The 16,773-nt window shown below is 37.3% G+C and overlaps 1 protein-coding gene across 1 annotated transcript in view; it reads right to left on the reverse strand.

The window, feature by feature from the left end:
• The window catches only part of LOC124890529 (ctenidin-3-like), a 35,792-nt gene extending 19,233 nt beyond the window's left edge, over positions 1-16,559 (reverse strand). The window contains exons 1-2 of the mRNA XM_047402351.1: positions 16,510-16,559; positions 16,090-16,239 (exon numbers count right to left, since the gene is read on the reverse strand). Of these exons, the coding sequence (XP_047258307.1) occupies positions 16,090-16,239; positions 16,510-16,559 (200 nt within the window). The remainder of the gene's footprint in view (positions 1-16,089; positions 16,240-16,509) is intronic.
• Between the last annotated feature and the right edge of the window lie 214 nt (positions 16,560-16,773).

Below are 16,773 nucleotides of genomic sequence, written 5' to 3' on the forward strand. Positions count from 1 at the left end.
AAGTCTAAATCACTCATTCTCTCTCAAATTTTCTGAAAAACAAACCCTAGGGTATCCAATTTCAAATTCGAGCTTCAAGAACACACTATCAATCTTCACGAATTTCATTACCAAGGTATGTTAGGTGTTCATCCAAGGGTTTCCTTCCACCCATGGAGTTCAAGAACCTCTTTTAAATCTACAAGTTGATGGATTTCATGAATTACATAATTAAAGTGGAAATGTATTTATGATTTTGATATTATTTGATTTTCTAATCCATGATTAATAAAAAGTTTCATGTGATCTAAATAATATGTCTGTAGTGTGTTGTGGTTTTATGTTAAAAACCCCTTGAATTTGAAAGTTGGGATTGTAATCTTGATGCCTACATGTTGTTCATTATTTTGCTAATTATACTCTCTAAGTGTATGATGGAATGTTCATGTGAGTTGAATGGTGAAATCATGACATAATAGTATGTGCACAAGTTCATGATGTACAAGTGTTTGATAAAGTATCTCAATGAATGAATTATGACAAAGTATCTAGTTATCATGCTTGCAAGATTGTGCTATGTTTTACTATTTATGCTATCGAGTCCTAGGGGCACCTAATGTCCGACAATCTTGCTGTTTACCTAGATTTACAGTAGCTACAGAATAGTCTTAGTGATGTTGCATACATTAGTACTCAGTCAGTCATAGAACTTACTGTATTCAGTCAGTTAACAGAACTCAGTGAACTCAGTCCAGTTCAGTTAAACATCACGATCAATAAAAGTTCAGTCAAACCTAGTATAGTCTATAAATCAGTTCAGTGTCTATTCAGTTGGGAGGACGATTTAGCATCGAGCGGACCAGGGATTGGGACATTCCTGTCAGTGAAGGGTTTGACCCTTAGTAGCAATCCATGTGTTACAGAACTATGTAGCTAGCATAGGTTGAGATATCTTCCTACCATATAAGGGTTGATATATCTCATATGAGTTTTCTGCCAGTAAGGGTTGACAAAATATCTTCCTGCCAGATAGAGTTATCTCACAATCATTGTTAGTATCCCTTGGAAAAGTGCTAAGACCCTTCCAACTGGGGTCATAGGTTTGACCCCAACTCAGTTTATAATTGGGGTATGTTGGTTAGATAAACACTTCCACTGTTACAATTTTAGTTTTAGACTCATTATAGAACTCAGTTTAGTTCTGCAGAATTAGGACTGTCAGACACAATCACCCAGCTCAATTTAGAACTCAGTTTAGTTCTATAGAATCAGAACTATCAGAAATAGTCATCCAATTAAAAGTAATAAAATTATCAATAAACTCAAATATCATTCATTCAATTATCGAAACTCAGTATCCGATATTAGTATGATCTCACTTATAGTATACGTAGTTATGTGCATAGTATTGTATAATTAGTATTTATAGTAGTTTAAGATATACATGTACTCTTATTTAATTGCATATATATTACTCAGTCAATCATTATTCATACATATGGACACTTGCATATTAGTCAACCTGACTTAGCATACTAGTACATTTAAAGTATTGACACATACTCTTTATTTTGCTCTGTGATGTCTTATATCATAGGTTCAGATGCATGGGCTCATAACCGTACTTAGCAGCCCAGACTATCTGCAACAGATTTAGTAGTGAATCCTCATAGTTCGAGGATAGAGTTATCATTCCAGTATTTCAGTAGTTCAACATGTTTAGTAGTCGGAGTTAGTTAGGGACTTGTCCCAACAACTCTATGTTCAAACAGTTAGAGGCTTTTAAACTAGATTATTGTAGACAAATATTTAGTAATCGGTATTCTTTTATCAGTATTTAATTTATGTTGTGAACCTTATGGCAGTTTCAATTCAATTTCTGCATTTACATCAGTATTATTATGCAGTATATATAGAAGGTACCAGTCACGGGTTAGCTAGTAGTCTTTCAATATTATAAGCACCGTGTTACATCATGGGTGCAGATTTTGGCATTATAAACTTGGTATCAGAGCATAAGGTTCAACATATTCCTAAGGAGTATGAAAGCCACGTCTAGTAGAGTCTTGTGCATGGGTTTATAACGTGCCACACTTATTGACAAGAGGCTGTGAGGCATTTTAGGAACAAATTCCCTTCCTTTAGTATCCATATCGTGCGAGTGAGCATGAGCTCAAGTTAAACTCTCTGTTCAATCCAATATTTATTTTCATTTATAGAATATGCCTCCAAAAAGGACTAACGAAAAAAGAATTGAAAATTAGCCAGCACCTTCGGTCGTTCAGGCAGATCCCCTGGATGAGCATGTCTTCCACACAGAATTCTGATATGCCCAAATTACAAACTTCTTATGAAAGTTTAAGTGGTCGTTGTCAAATATATAACCCAACTGGGTTAGGTGTCGAATCTCACAGGGAACACTGTCTTTACTAAGTATTGTGGTTGTTATTAGACTATTGGTCGAACATTTCTGAAGAAAAAGGGTGTTTTTGATTTATCAGTTGAATAAAAATGCTTGTCACAGAAAATAATCCACTTGTTGATTGTATAAAAAAATAGTAATTCAGTAAGAGTAGTCAAACTAGGGTTATGGTTACCAAGATAGTTAAATAGCTAGGGCTGTGAACTCTTTTGAATTCCCTATGAACAATTCTAATTGCAAGAGTAATAGAATTCCAAGGTTTACCCATTGGATAAGAATGTCAGTCCACTATTTGGTCTGTCGTTGAATCTTTCAGGAGGCAATGTTCTCGATAAGATTGATGGCCAATCTGGTAGTCCGTCACAGATCTGACGGTCCACCATTTGGTCCATCGCTGAGAGTTTTGAAACCTTGGGTTATTCGTAAGACTTGACGGTAAGGTTGGTGGTCCTTTGAAAGTGGACGGTCCACCATTTCAACTGTCAGAAGCAGTTTTCTATCACTTTCCACAGTCTTTTCCTTCAGCTAACTCCTTGCCTTGAAACACAAAAAACTCACATCAAATGCAACCTTGGTTGCTTGAAAACATCCAATTTTCCTAATAAAAGATGCAAAAATGTTTTGTCAAAAAATGAAACATCAACACCCTCAACTTAATATCATTGCTTGGCCTCCAGAATCTCAACACCTAATTATGAACATGAACAATATCATGACAAGCAACCAACTAATGAATCATTTTGTCACAATAATTCACTCATTATTTCACTCACATGAATTTAACACATCAGGATCTACACCCAGTGTTGATTATAATTCAGCACACACACATGGACGTTATGTCCCACAGAGAAAAGCAAACCAAAGTAAAACTCCAGTTTCCCTCAAAACAAAGAAGTCCACCACTCATTATATCATGTGGACATAATCTAAGCTCTTACACTCATAATGAAGTTACAAGCATAGTCCAAATACCCATAGACTTGCCCTTGCCATACGACTCACCATCACAGTTGATTTGCTAAGATCAAATAGGTCTTTTCTACGCTTGCAATGAGGTTTCAGGCTAGTTGAGGATACACTTTTGGGTAAAGTGACTCGTTAAGACTTAACTCTCCTTTCTTTAGCATCCTTGAAACTCCAATCTTCTATTTTAAGTAGCTTATTTTCACTCTTCATTATTCATTTCTACTTATTTTTAGAAAGAGATCAACCACCCTCAACTTATGCCGATGTACCCAACTAAGGTGCATAATAACTTTGACAGATCATTGCCAAATACTTCTAACTAAGTTCTAAATCAACTTTACACGGGGCACTTTCATTTTGACAATAGCCACCCTCAATTTAGGTGTTTTTCCTAAATTAAGGTGCACAATACCCAGTATTTGGTCAGGGCAAGAGTTGACCTTGAATGCTAAAGTCTTACAGAGAGTTAATTAACATTACTAGTCAAGAAGAAAACTACTAAAAGCTCTTAACGGGTTCAAGTGAGGGAGAAATAATTTTGGTGGGGTTAATTACTTAGGCTCAACGGACTGAAGGTACAATGAGGCCTGCCATCCTATCTTAGTGAATCAGCTAGAAGATAGTATCAATGACTCAGGCAAGTTCTAGGCATTAGACTATGCAAGAACAGAAGATAAATTCTCACACCCACAGGCAACTGAGTTAAACTTCTTCTGCTACCCTTGGAATCTTCATCACATGATTCATGCACCTCTTACAAATTAGTGCCAAATGCAGATTTACTAAAGGTTATGTACACATGCTTTCATGAATAAAGAAAATAATTATACACACATGTTCATAGTCTTATGACAACATCATTCATTATTCATATCTACAAAGGTACTGAAACTGAGCATTTTGTAAATAACATGAAACACAGATATTTATATCACAAGCTTATGAAATCTGACATGCAGAACTAGAATACCCTAGACATGCCGCTTGTACTAGATAATGCATGATAGGGTTCAGAATATCAGCAACACAACCCAACCATGAGACAATTACACCCACCCCCACACAAAATCATATGCATTGTCCTTACAGAATTCAAAGTAAGGTACAAAGGATTGAGTATACTTGTTTTGCCTGTTATTCAGACTGAGTCATCTGTCAAGTGTGGTGAGATGTCTGCATCCTCACCTGGTGCAATGTTGGCCCCTATGGTAGTAAGGGCACTCACAACCTTACCCTCCACAATCAGAGGGATTATCTCTCAGACTAAACTTGCACTTTGCCCCCTTGATAGGGCGGCTCTTGTAGATACTCATGCTACTTCTTCTTTTGATCTCTTTTTCCTTTTTTCTTCATCTTTTAATGACTTATTTTTAGCCTTCTTAATAGCATGTTGTTCTTGTTCCTCCGGTAACATTGCTTCTCTATTCCTCCTCTTTTCTTCTTTTCTTGTAGCTTTTTCATCCATTTGCTACTTTTATTTGTCCTTCACGGGTCTTCCCATCAGATCTATAATGCCCTTATCATCATTGCTTACCACTAAAAATAGATCAAACACAGACTGCCATGACTGCTTTCCCTTTAACTCTGCTATGTCAGCCTTTGCTTGCTCGAATTCTGCTATGAGCTTGGCAAGATTAGGGAGAGATAATAAATCTAGCCTTTTGTTAATGCAGGATTCTATGTTATCCATCCTAACTTGGATAGTTTGAAGTGGCCTGACTACTTCAGCTACAATTTCATCAATAAATGGCTTAAAGTCTCCAACTCACTTTTTTAGCTGTCTCTAAAATCTCTTTTGAGTCTTTTCCACTTTAGCAAAGTTTTCTGGATTGAACCTATACTCAGCAAAATCTGCTCCACCCATAGACTGTGCAAAACCTGACCGTGCAAATGTACCTTGGGGTACATAATTAGGTGGTACATAGTGGTGATGGGTAAAGAGATACCTTCAAGTATTTCTGTAGCATTAGGAGCTGGTGCAGACTAAGGATGATAAGCTAGAGTCTTGGTGAGATACATCTCTAACTTTGATTTATCTTTCGAATTCTCAATGTCCTCTCTATGTGTAGCCTATAATTCACTGTCAACTCTACAAATCAGTGGTACACCGGCTTACTTGCCGTAGTGACCCAATTTGCTGAACCGGAATGTAACACGGTGCTCATGACCGCGAAGGACCACAAGCTAACCCATGACTAATATCTGTACCTATGTACTGCATAAGATAACATAATAATATAGAAACATTCACTAAAAGGCCATAAGATTTGATCATGAACATAACTGAATTACGTAACATTTATGTGGAGTAATAGAATACCCAAAACAAAACTGAAGTCTAAAACATAATAGTCTACATCTAGTCTAAAAGCCTCTACTATCTAAAGAATCTGAATAAGAAGTTGATGAGATATGTCCCTAACTAACTCCAACTAATAAGCTAATCAATGAGATACTAGAAAATCATTATGTCCTTGAAGGATGAGGACTCACTTCTACTCTAACTGCTGAATCTGGAATCTACTGCTGATCTGGAACTCGTCTCTCTATACCTATGGTTTAACATAAAAAGAAAGCACCATAGTGCAAATGCGTTAGTATATATGTACCGAGTATATATGTGAGGTAGGCTATATGCAAGGGTTTACATGAATGAATAATGCTAACTGACTGTCTAACATGAATGTGAGAATATATGCATAAATACGTTACTGTAACTGAAAATATGATTTCATGATTTTTGAGTCTGTATACTGATAACATCACATGCTAGTAACTGATATGACTGATAACATGAAGGACTACATCTGAATAATTCTGATAACATGGGTAACTATATCTGAGTATAACTGATAACGTGGGTGACTATAGCTAACAGTTTTGAATCTGATAGAACTATCTGAGTTCTGTATTGTAACTGAGTTGACTGTATCTGACAGTCCTAAAATCTGAAGAACTATCTGAGTTCTATTACTGAGACTAATTGACTATATCTGACAGTCCTGACTCTTTAACATAAAATTTTGGGAAGTAGTATCTAACTGACATGCCCCAAATGTTCTATAATAGCTGAGCTGGGGTCTAATCTATGCCCTTATTGGAAGGGTGTCAATACTGTGCCATTCGTAAGGACAACATGTGTGTAACCCTTATATACCAAGTAACTCTAGGGAGAATAGTGGGAACCCTCACATAACAGTTTAAGCTACCTCATCTACCCTCATATAGAAGGCTATGATGTCTCAACCTATGCTGGCTACATGGTTCTGAAACACAAGGATTGCTTTAGGAATCACACCTTCGTATAACAAGTGAGTCCTCATCCTTGGGTTCACTCTGTGCTAATTCCTACTCCTATCTGAATGGATACTGAACATGATTTATTGAACTAAACTGAGTATGGACTGAGTTATTGAATTTCCATGACTGATGAAATACTACTGATGTCTGACAACTGACTGAGTCATGAGATCATGGAGATTTTTCCTAAGTCATAAGACTATATAAAGTCTAAGAGTTCATAGCATGACTGAGAGTATCGTGAAAAACATGACATGGCTCTAGGGACACAACTTATATTTTGGGTACAAGTACCCCCAGATTTTTGAATACATGGTAATCACCACAATATATTGAAGTATTTCATCAAATGTACAATAGGCATAAGCTTGTACATACATGGGGATTTTCATGAAATCATGCTAGTTAGGCAAATTTCCTTCATCTAGGCATTTAATCAAACATATTGTAGGCATAGTACATGTAAAACACATTATACAACAATTAAACATCATGCTTCAATTCCAATTCCATCATACAAGGTTTTAGTCATGAGATTTCATAAATCTTTATCTATACTAATCAAACCACATGGAATTTATCATTAAATCATGGAATATAAATCAATTCCTCATTTATCAATATAAAAAAGAACATACAAAGCATGAAAACATGAAGAAAATTCATAATTTGTAATTAAAAAGGATTCTTGGACTTCATGGATGAAAGGAGTCAATGAATTAACACTATGCATACGTTAGTTCATGATTTCGTAAAGATTGATGGTGAAACCTTCTTGAATTTGAATCCCCAATAGAAACCCTAGTTGTTCTTGAGATAAACTTGAGAGAAACTAATATGTTTCGGGTGAAAAGTGGCTGAATAATGTGTTAAAGGGATTATATAGTAGTAGGAAGTTAACCATTTTAACCTTGGAAATGTCATTAATTTTTTAGTCAAATTTCCCGAGTTGGGTCCTTGGCGCGACGCGGTGTTATTGTGCGGTGTCACTGGAAATTGACAAATGGGAAATTACATGGTGGCGCGATACAGAGCTATCACATTTCCACATCATCTACGACCTAGAAGTTTGGCGCGATGCGCCAGTATTGTGTAGTAACACTGGAATTTGACAATTTCCATTTGAGCTATCTATGCGACGCGCTGAAGGCTCAGGTCAAACACTGTCTCACTAAAAAGGCTCTAGCTCTTTGCCCGGGTGTTGAATTTGGGTAAATTATATATCGATGGAAAGATTATTCAATTTACCGCATGGTTGGAAGTTAAAATTATGGAAATACCACATGTATAAGAATGAATTCTTATTTAAAAGTAAGTTCTAACATCCTTGAGATGATTTTCAAGCTATGAAAAAGCATGGGTATTACAATATCTCCCCCTTGAGAACATTCATCCTTGAATGAGACTGACTGAGATGGAAAACAATAAACTAAACATGAACTGAACATTAATAACTGGAACATGATCTCATGACGGATGTGACTGACAAGCTTAACATAACATACTGAACATGCATATCTAATCCATGCGTAACTGGTTCATAAATGCATAACTGAAATTTTTGAAAAACTAGGTTTTCTCACAATGAGAATGCATGTCTTATGCATAACTATAAAACTGATCTGATATATGAATGCATTACTGAATATGCAGTGGTACTTGATACCAAGGTTATCATGGGAACATGAGCATGAGACTGGTTACTAAGTTTGTGATGTACACTAATCATGAAACTGAGTAAGCTTAAGGAGAACTGTTACCTTGAGCTTGATCTGAGTTGGTGGGGAAGAGGTGAGGATACTTGGTACGCATATCTGCTTCTGCTTCCCAAGTAGCTCCCTCGACAGACTGATTTCACCAAAGAACTTTAACTAGAGGAACTTCTTTGTTCCTCAATCTACGAGTCTCATAGTCTAAGATTTCAACTGGAATCTCTTCATAAGAGAGACTGTTCTGTACATTTATTCTTTTAATAGGGACTACGAATGATGGGTCACCTATACACTTCTTGAGCAAAGAGACATGAATAATTGGATGAACTGAGCCTAGATCTGAAGGCAATTTAAGCTTATAAGCTACCTTGATGAATTGACTAAGAAACTTGAAGGGACCGATATATCGGGGAATGAGCTTTCCCTTCTTTCTGAATGTCTTCACTCCCTTCATAGGAGCGATCTTAATGTAGACATAGTCACCAATCTCAAACTCGAGATCTTTTCTATGAACATCTACATAAGACTTTTGTCGGCTCTGAGAAGCCTAGAGTCTTTCTCTGATTAACTGAACATTCTCTAAGGCATCGAATACTAAGTCAGGACCTATGACTGAGGCCTCACTAACTTCAAACCAACCAATCAGAGATCTACATCTCCTATCACAGAGATCGTTGAATGGAGCCATCTGAATACTGGAATGATAGCTGTTATTGTATGCAAACTCAATCAAAGGCAAGTGGTCATCCCAACTTTCCTTGAAATAAATTGCACACGTCCTTAGCATATCTTCTAACGTCTGAATGGACATTTCTTCTTGACCATCTGTCTGAGGATGAAATGTTGTACTGAGATGAACTTTAGTACCAAGACCCTTTTTCAATGATTTCCAAAATTAAGAGGTGAACTAGATACCTCTGTCTGAGATAATAGTCAATGGAACACCGTGTAATCTAACCAGCTCCTTAATGTAGAGCTTGGCATAATCCTCGGCTAAATAAGAGGTATGAACTGAAAGGAAAAGAGCTGATTTGGTCATTCTATCTACAATGAACCAAATTGAATCATGTTGATGATGAGTTCGAGGTAGACCCGTCATGAATTCTATGTTTGCAACTTCCTACTTCCAAGTAGGAATACTGAACTCCTGTATAGCACTGACTACTAGGCTTCTGATGCTCTATCTTAACTTGCTAACATTTAGAGCACTTAGCCACAAACTCTGCAATATCTCTTTTCATCCCACTCCACCAATAGATTTCTCACAAATCGCAATACATCTTAGTGGCCCCTAGATGAATAGACTAATGCGCACCATGTGTTTCTGCAAGAATTCACTGCCTTATGTCATCTACACCTGGAACATATAGATGACCCTGACAATGGAGGACACCATCTCCCCCTTGGGAGAAAACTTTTATTTTCTGATTCTGAACTAACTCTTTTAGATTGATAAGGCTAGGATCCTTATCTTACTTTTCTTTTACCTCGGAAACTAAAGATGATTCTACACTACTCTGAACACATACACCACCTTCTAAAGAATCAAATAAGTGAACGCCTAGTCTGGCAAGCTGGTGTACTTCTTGGACTAACTTCTTTTTACTATCATCAACATGAGAAATACTACCCATGGATAGTCTACTGAGAGCGTCAGCCACTACGTTGGCCTTTCCCGAATGATAGAGGATACTCATGTCATAATTTTTTAAGAGCTCTAACCACCTTATCTGATGAAGATTGAGATTTTTTTAAGAAAAGACATACTGAAGGCTCTTATGATCTGTGAAGACATCTACATGAACACCATATAAATAATGCCTCCAAATCTTTAAGGCAAAGACTACTGCTTTTAACTTAAGATCATGAGTAGGATAATTCCTCTCATGGGGTTTAAGCTATCTGGAGAAGTAGGCTATGACCTTACCATGCTACATGAGGACACAACCTAAACCCACTCTGGATGCATCAAAATAAACTATAAAATCATCTGAACCATCTAGAAGAGCTAGAACTGGAGCTGAGGTGAGTCGAGTCTTCAATTCTCGCATGAATCTGACGATTGAAATTGACCTTCTTTTGAGTCAATCTAGACATAGGAGATCCAATAGAAGAAAATCCTTCAATAAACCGTCCGTAATAGCCAGCCAAACCCAAGAAACTCCTGATATCTGATGGAGAAACAAGGTGAGGCCAGTTTCTTATTGCTTTGGTCTTTGGAAGATCTACTCTAATGCCATCACTGAAAATAATATGGCTAAGGAATGCTACTGATCTTAGCCAAAATTTGCATTTACTAAATTTGGTGAATAACTAATGATTTCTGAGAGTCTGGAATACTATTCTGAGATGGTCTACATGATCTCGTTCAGTGCGGAAATAGACCAGAATATCATCTATAAAGACTATGATGAACATGTCCAAGTACTTCTTGAACGCATGGTTCATCAAGTCTACAAAAGATTCTGGGGTGTTGTAAGACCAAATAACATGACTAGAGATTCGAAGTGACCATACCGCGTATAGAAAGCTGTCTTTGGGATGTCATATTCTATAACTCTGAGTTGATGATAGCCGGATCTGAGGTCTGTCTTAGAGAAATAACTGGCACCCTGAAATTAGTCAAATAAGTCATCAATTCTAGGAAGAGGATACTTATTCTTGGCCATGACTTTATTGAGTTGACGGTAATCTATACACATTCTGAGTAAACCTTCTTTCTTGCACACGAATAAGACTGGTGCACCCCACGGGGAAATGCTGGGTCTAATGAATCTCTTATCTAAGAGATCCTTCAACTGTTCTTTCAGTTCCTTGAGTTCTGCTGGTACCATTCTGTATGATAGAATAGAGATAGGCTAACTGTCTTAGAAAAGATCAATATCAAAGTCTGTTTCCCTTTCAAGAGGAATTCCTAGAATATCTTTGGGAAAGACATCTGAATATTCATTCACTACTAGGACTGATTCGAGACTGGGAGACTCGAAACTGGAATCTCTAACATGAACTAAATAATAAACACAACCCTTAGATATCATTTTCCTTGCCCGAAGGTAGGAAATAAGTTACCCTATAAGAAGATACGCTACCCTTCCACTCTAGGACGGGTTCATTCGAGAACTAAAACTGAACTGTTATGTTTCTGCAGTCGACTGTGGCATAACAAGAATGAAGCCAATCCATGCCAAGAATGACATCAAAATCAGTCATTTCTAATTCAACTAAGTCTGCTGAAGTGACATTCTGAAATATCATAAATAGGCAGTTCCTGATACCTGCCGAGCTATGATGGTTTTACCTATTGGGGTAGAGACTGAGAAGGGCTTTCCTAGAATTTTGGGACTGATTTTAAAATCAACTGCTATATAAGGAGTACCAAAATACAAGGAAGCTCGTGGATCTAGCAAAGCATAATCATGCATATGAAAGATCTATAACATACCATTAACTACATCAAGAGAACTTTCCTATTCTTGTCGAGTCTAAAGAGAACAGAGAAAATTTGGGCGTTGCCCACTAGTAGCACTAAAAGTGGCACCCTACTGATTAGGGTGACCGGACTGAGATAAAGAGCGATTCTGTTGACCCTGAGGACCTGGCTGAGGACAGTGTCTAACTCTATGGCCTAGCTTTCCATAACCAAAAAAAATGCCACTACCCGTTTTACACACACCCTGATGGTGCTTACCACATGTCTAGCAAAAAAGATAGGTGTGGGTACTACGAACACTGCCCTGGGTCTTAGAGGGAGCTGGAACTAATGATGAAACTAAGAATGGTTTCATTCTTTTGATTTAGGCTGAGCAAATTTGAAACTACCTGTCTTCGCTCTCTTATTCTGCTTTTCCCTCTGCTTAATTTTTTGCTCTTCTTTTTGCTGAGCATGGGTCATAAGTCTAGCTGAGGTCATGTCACTGTTTAGCAAGGCGGATCTACATGCATTAACCACGCTGTCGTTTACCCCTGAAGCAAACTTATTCATCTTGGATCTACTGTCTGCAACCACATGAGGGGCATACCTGACTAATTGAGTAAACTTAAAAGAATACTCTTTCACTATCATATTTCCCTGCCTGAGGTTGATAAACTCTATCACCTTGGCTTTTCTAAGATCTTAGGGAAAGAATCTGTCTAAGAAAGCAGTGACAAACTCCTACCACTCTATAGGACCTACATCATCTGATCTTTCAGACTTCCACTATTTGAACCAACCATGAGCCACATCCTGCAACCGTTATGCAACTAGCTCAGAACTCTCAACAGTATTCACCCCCATGGCGTCTGTCACTTTCTAAACTTGATCTAAGAATTCCTGAGGGTCTTCATCTACCATAGACTAGAGAAAGGTTGGAGGATTCATTTGGGTAAAGTCTTGAATCCCCATTGTAGCTGAGTTGGTCACTGGGTTGGCCAAAATAACTGTTGGTTGTTCATTACTAACAACGACTGATTGAGCAAGAGTGGTAAATGCGGTCCTGAACTCTACATGAGAAACATGATCGCCCAAAGGTTCTTCGGGCTAAGGGGCTGACTAATTTCTTCTCTTAGGAGGCATGTTCTGAAATAAAGAGAAGAAGCAGATTAGACTGAGAGACTAACTTATGATTATGCTCACTGGCACGACATCAATACTAAAAGAAGGGAAACTGTTCTTAAACATCTCATAGCATCTTACACATAAATGTGGCATGCAATACACCTATGTACAAGACTCTACTAGATGCAGCTTTCAGACTTCCTAGGACTCTATTGAACCTTAGACTCTGATACCAAGTTTGTAACAACCCAATTTGCTGAATCGGAATACTACACGATGCTTATGACCTCGAAGGACCACAAGCTAACCCATGACTGATATCTATACCTGTATACTGCATAATATAACATAATAATGTGGAAACATGCACTGAAAGTCCATAGGGTTTAATCATGAACATAACTGAATAACAGAACATTTGTGTGGGATAATAGAATACTCAAAATAAAATTGAATTCTAAAATATGATAGTCTATATCTAGTCTGTATATAGTCTAAAAGCCTCTACTGTCTGAAGAATCTAAATAAGGAGTTGATGGGACATGTCCCCAACTAACTCCAACTAATAAGCTAATCAATAAGATAATAGAAAATCATTATTTCCTCAAAGGATAAGGACTCAATTCTACTATGACTGCTGAATCTGGAATCTACTACTTATCTAGAACTAGTGTCTCTAAACCATGGTGTAACATAAAAAGAAAGCACTATAGCGTGAATGCGTCAGTACATATGTACCGAGTATACATGTAAGGTAGGCTATATGCAAGGATTTACATGCATGAATAATGCAAACTAACTATCTAACATGAATGTGAGAATACATGCCTAAATACGTAACTGTAACTGACAACGTGATTTCATGATTTCTAAGTTTGTATACATAGATAACGTGACATTCTAGTAACTAATATGACTGATAACATGAAGGACTATATATGAATAATGTTGATAACATGGGTGACTATATCTGAGTGTAACTAATAATGTGGGTGACTGTAGCTGACCGTCTTGAATCTGATGGAACTATCTGAGTTCCATACTGTAACTGAGTTAACTGTATCTAACAGTTTTGAAATACAAAGAACTATCTGAGTTATATTAGTGAGATTGATTGACTGTATCTGACAGTCCTGATTTTATAACATGAAACTATGAAAATTATTATCTAACTGACATGCCCCAAATATGCTATAATAGCTGGGCTAGGTTTTGATCTATGCGCTGATTGGAAGGGTGTTAATACTGCGCCACTGGTAAGGACAACATATGAGTAACCCTCATATAATAGGTAAATCTAGCGAGAATGGTGGGAACCGTCACATAACAAGTTAAGCCACCTCATCTACCTTTATATAGCAGGCTATGATGTTTCAACCTATGCTGGCTACATAGTTTTGGAATGCAAGGATTTCTTCTAGGAATCATACCCTCGTATAACAGGTGAGTCCCCATTCTTGGGTTTAGTCGGTGCTAATTCTTACTCCCATCTGAATGGATACTGAACATGATTTACTGAACTCAACTAAAGCATGGACCGAGTTACTGAATTTCCGTGACTGACAAAATACTACTTATATCTGACAACTGACTGAGTCATGAGATCATGGAGAGTTTTCGTAAGTCATAAGACTATCTAAAGTCTAAGATTTCATAGCTTGATTCAGAGTATCATGAAAAACATGACATGGCTTTAGGCACACAGCTAATATTTCAGGTACAAGTACCCTCAGGACTCGATGGAAGAAAACTGACATGACTGGATATTCTTGAATACATGATAATCACCACAATACATTTATTGAAACATTTCATCAAATCACTAATAGGCATAATCTTGTACATACATGGGGATTTCCATGATATCATGCTAGTTAGGAAAATTTCCTTCATCTAGGCATTTAATCAAACATATTTTAGGCATAGTACATGTAAAGCACATTATACAACAATTAAACATCATGCTTCAATTCCAGTTCCATCATACAAGGTTTTATTCATGAGATTTCATCAATATTTATCTATAGTAATCAACCCACGTGGAATTTATCATCAAATCATGGAATAGAAATCAATTCCTCATTTATCACATAAAAGAGAACATACAAAGCATGAAAACATGAAGAAAATCCATAACTTGTAGTTAAAAAGGATTCTTGGACTTCATGAATGAAAGGAGTCCATGAATGAACACTATGCATACCTTAGTTCGTGATTTCGTAAATACTGATGGTGAAACCATCTTGAATTTGAATCCTCAATAGAAACCCTAGTTTGTTCTTGAGATAAACTTGAGAGAAACTAATATATTTTTTGTGAAAAATGGCTGAATAACGTGTTAAAGGGATTATATAGTAGTAGAAAGTTAACCCTTTTAACCCTGGACACGTCATTAAATTTTCAATAAAATTTCCTGAGTTGGGCCCTTGGCGTGACGCGGCGTTATCGTGCCGTGTCAATGAAAATTGTCAAATGAGAAATTACATGGTGGAGTGATGCAGAGCTATAGTGTTGCAACCTCTTCTATGACCTGGAAGTTTGGCACGACGCTCCAGTATCACAGAGCAACACTGGAATTTGACAATTGCCATTAGAGCTATATTTACGATGCGCTGAAGGCTCAGGTCAAACACTGTCTCACTAAAAAGGCTCTAACTCTTCGCTCGGGTGTCGAATTTGGGCGAATTATATATCGATGGAAATCTTATTCAATTTCTCACGTGATAGGGAGTGAAAATTATGGAAATACCAATGTATAAGAATGAATTCTTATTTCAAAGAAAGTTTTAACATCCTTGAGATGATTTTTAAGTTAAGAAAAAGAACGGATATTACACTTGCATAACTCAGTGATTAAACATGGGAAAGGCACTGAACTCGTTATTTTATGTGACCTCATGAACAAATCATCTACAATTAACTGGCCAAAATCCATTGGCAGCCCTGAAACCAAGATAGCTACCAACACAGTTCTGTGATGATCCAAGTTCCCATCCCTTTTTATTGGCATTAACCTCAAATGAACAACAACCAACAAAAACTTAGCCTTGAAGCTAAGGGTTGATTTTTGAATGTGCTCTCATGAGTTCATCAACCAAGAAGGGTTATCGTCATCAGTCAACAATAAAGCTACCCAAGGTCTCTAAGTGGATGCACTTCTCTTTCTTTACTCAAAATCAGGGACAGCGGGTGGAGCCTCGTATCCAGGCCCAAACAACATTCTATTGATTGTTCGGCCTGAGATATCAACAATGACCCCTCGAACCAATACAGACTCTCTGTCTGGTCTGTTTGGGATTGGCGTCCCCTTTGAGCAGTCCCTTTTCACCATAAAAAGATAATTAGCAAAGAATTATCTTACCCAGTTTTGTTGATATTCTCCTGGTGGACTGCTCATCTATGCTAGTCTATACTCATTGAAATGACATTTCAACTCAGTCTATTTAAGAAGCTCCATCTTCATAATCTGATGTTCTTCCAAGAATAACCTTGTGATCCCTCTTACTGTGGGTGTCAACCCATCATAGAATTCTTTTTGCACTCCTTCAATCTACCACCTAATTATATCTCAAATTTGGGGATCCTTTCGCCTGATAATATTAGCATCCTCTAGTTCAGCTTCCACATATGGAACTTCCATTTGTTCTCCCAAGTTAGCAGCTTCAGTTTCACCCTTTACAGGCTATGTTTGAGCTTTAGCAACCATTGTTTCATCAGGGCTTAAACTAGTGCTGCTAGTGCTACTCTCACTCTTGTCCTCAAATTGGGAGAGAACGAAATCTTCTATTTCATATTTTCTGGGGTTGTAGCCAGGTGCGGATTTATTTCTTCTCCTTTGAAACCTTCTGCCTCTG

This window comes from Capsicum annuum, unplaced genomic scaffold, assembly GCF_002878395.1.
Source record: "Capsicum annuum cultivar UCD-10X-F1 unplaced genomic scaffold, UCD10Xv1.1 ctg1937, whole genome shotgun sequence".
Classification (NCBI taxonomy): Eukaryota; Viridiplantae; Streptophyta; class Magnoliopsida; order Solanales; family Solanaceae; genus Capsicum; species Capsicum annuum.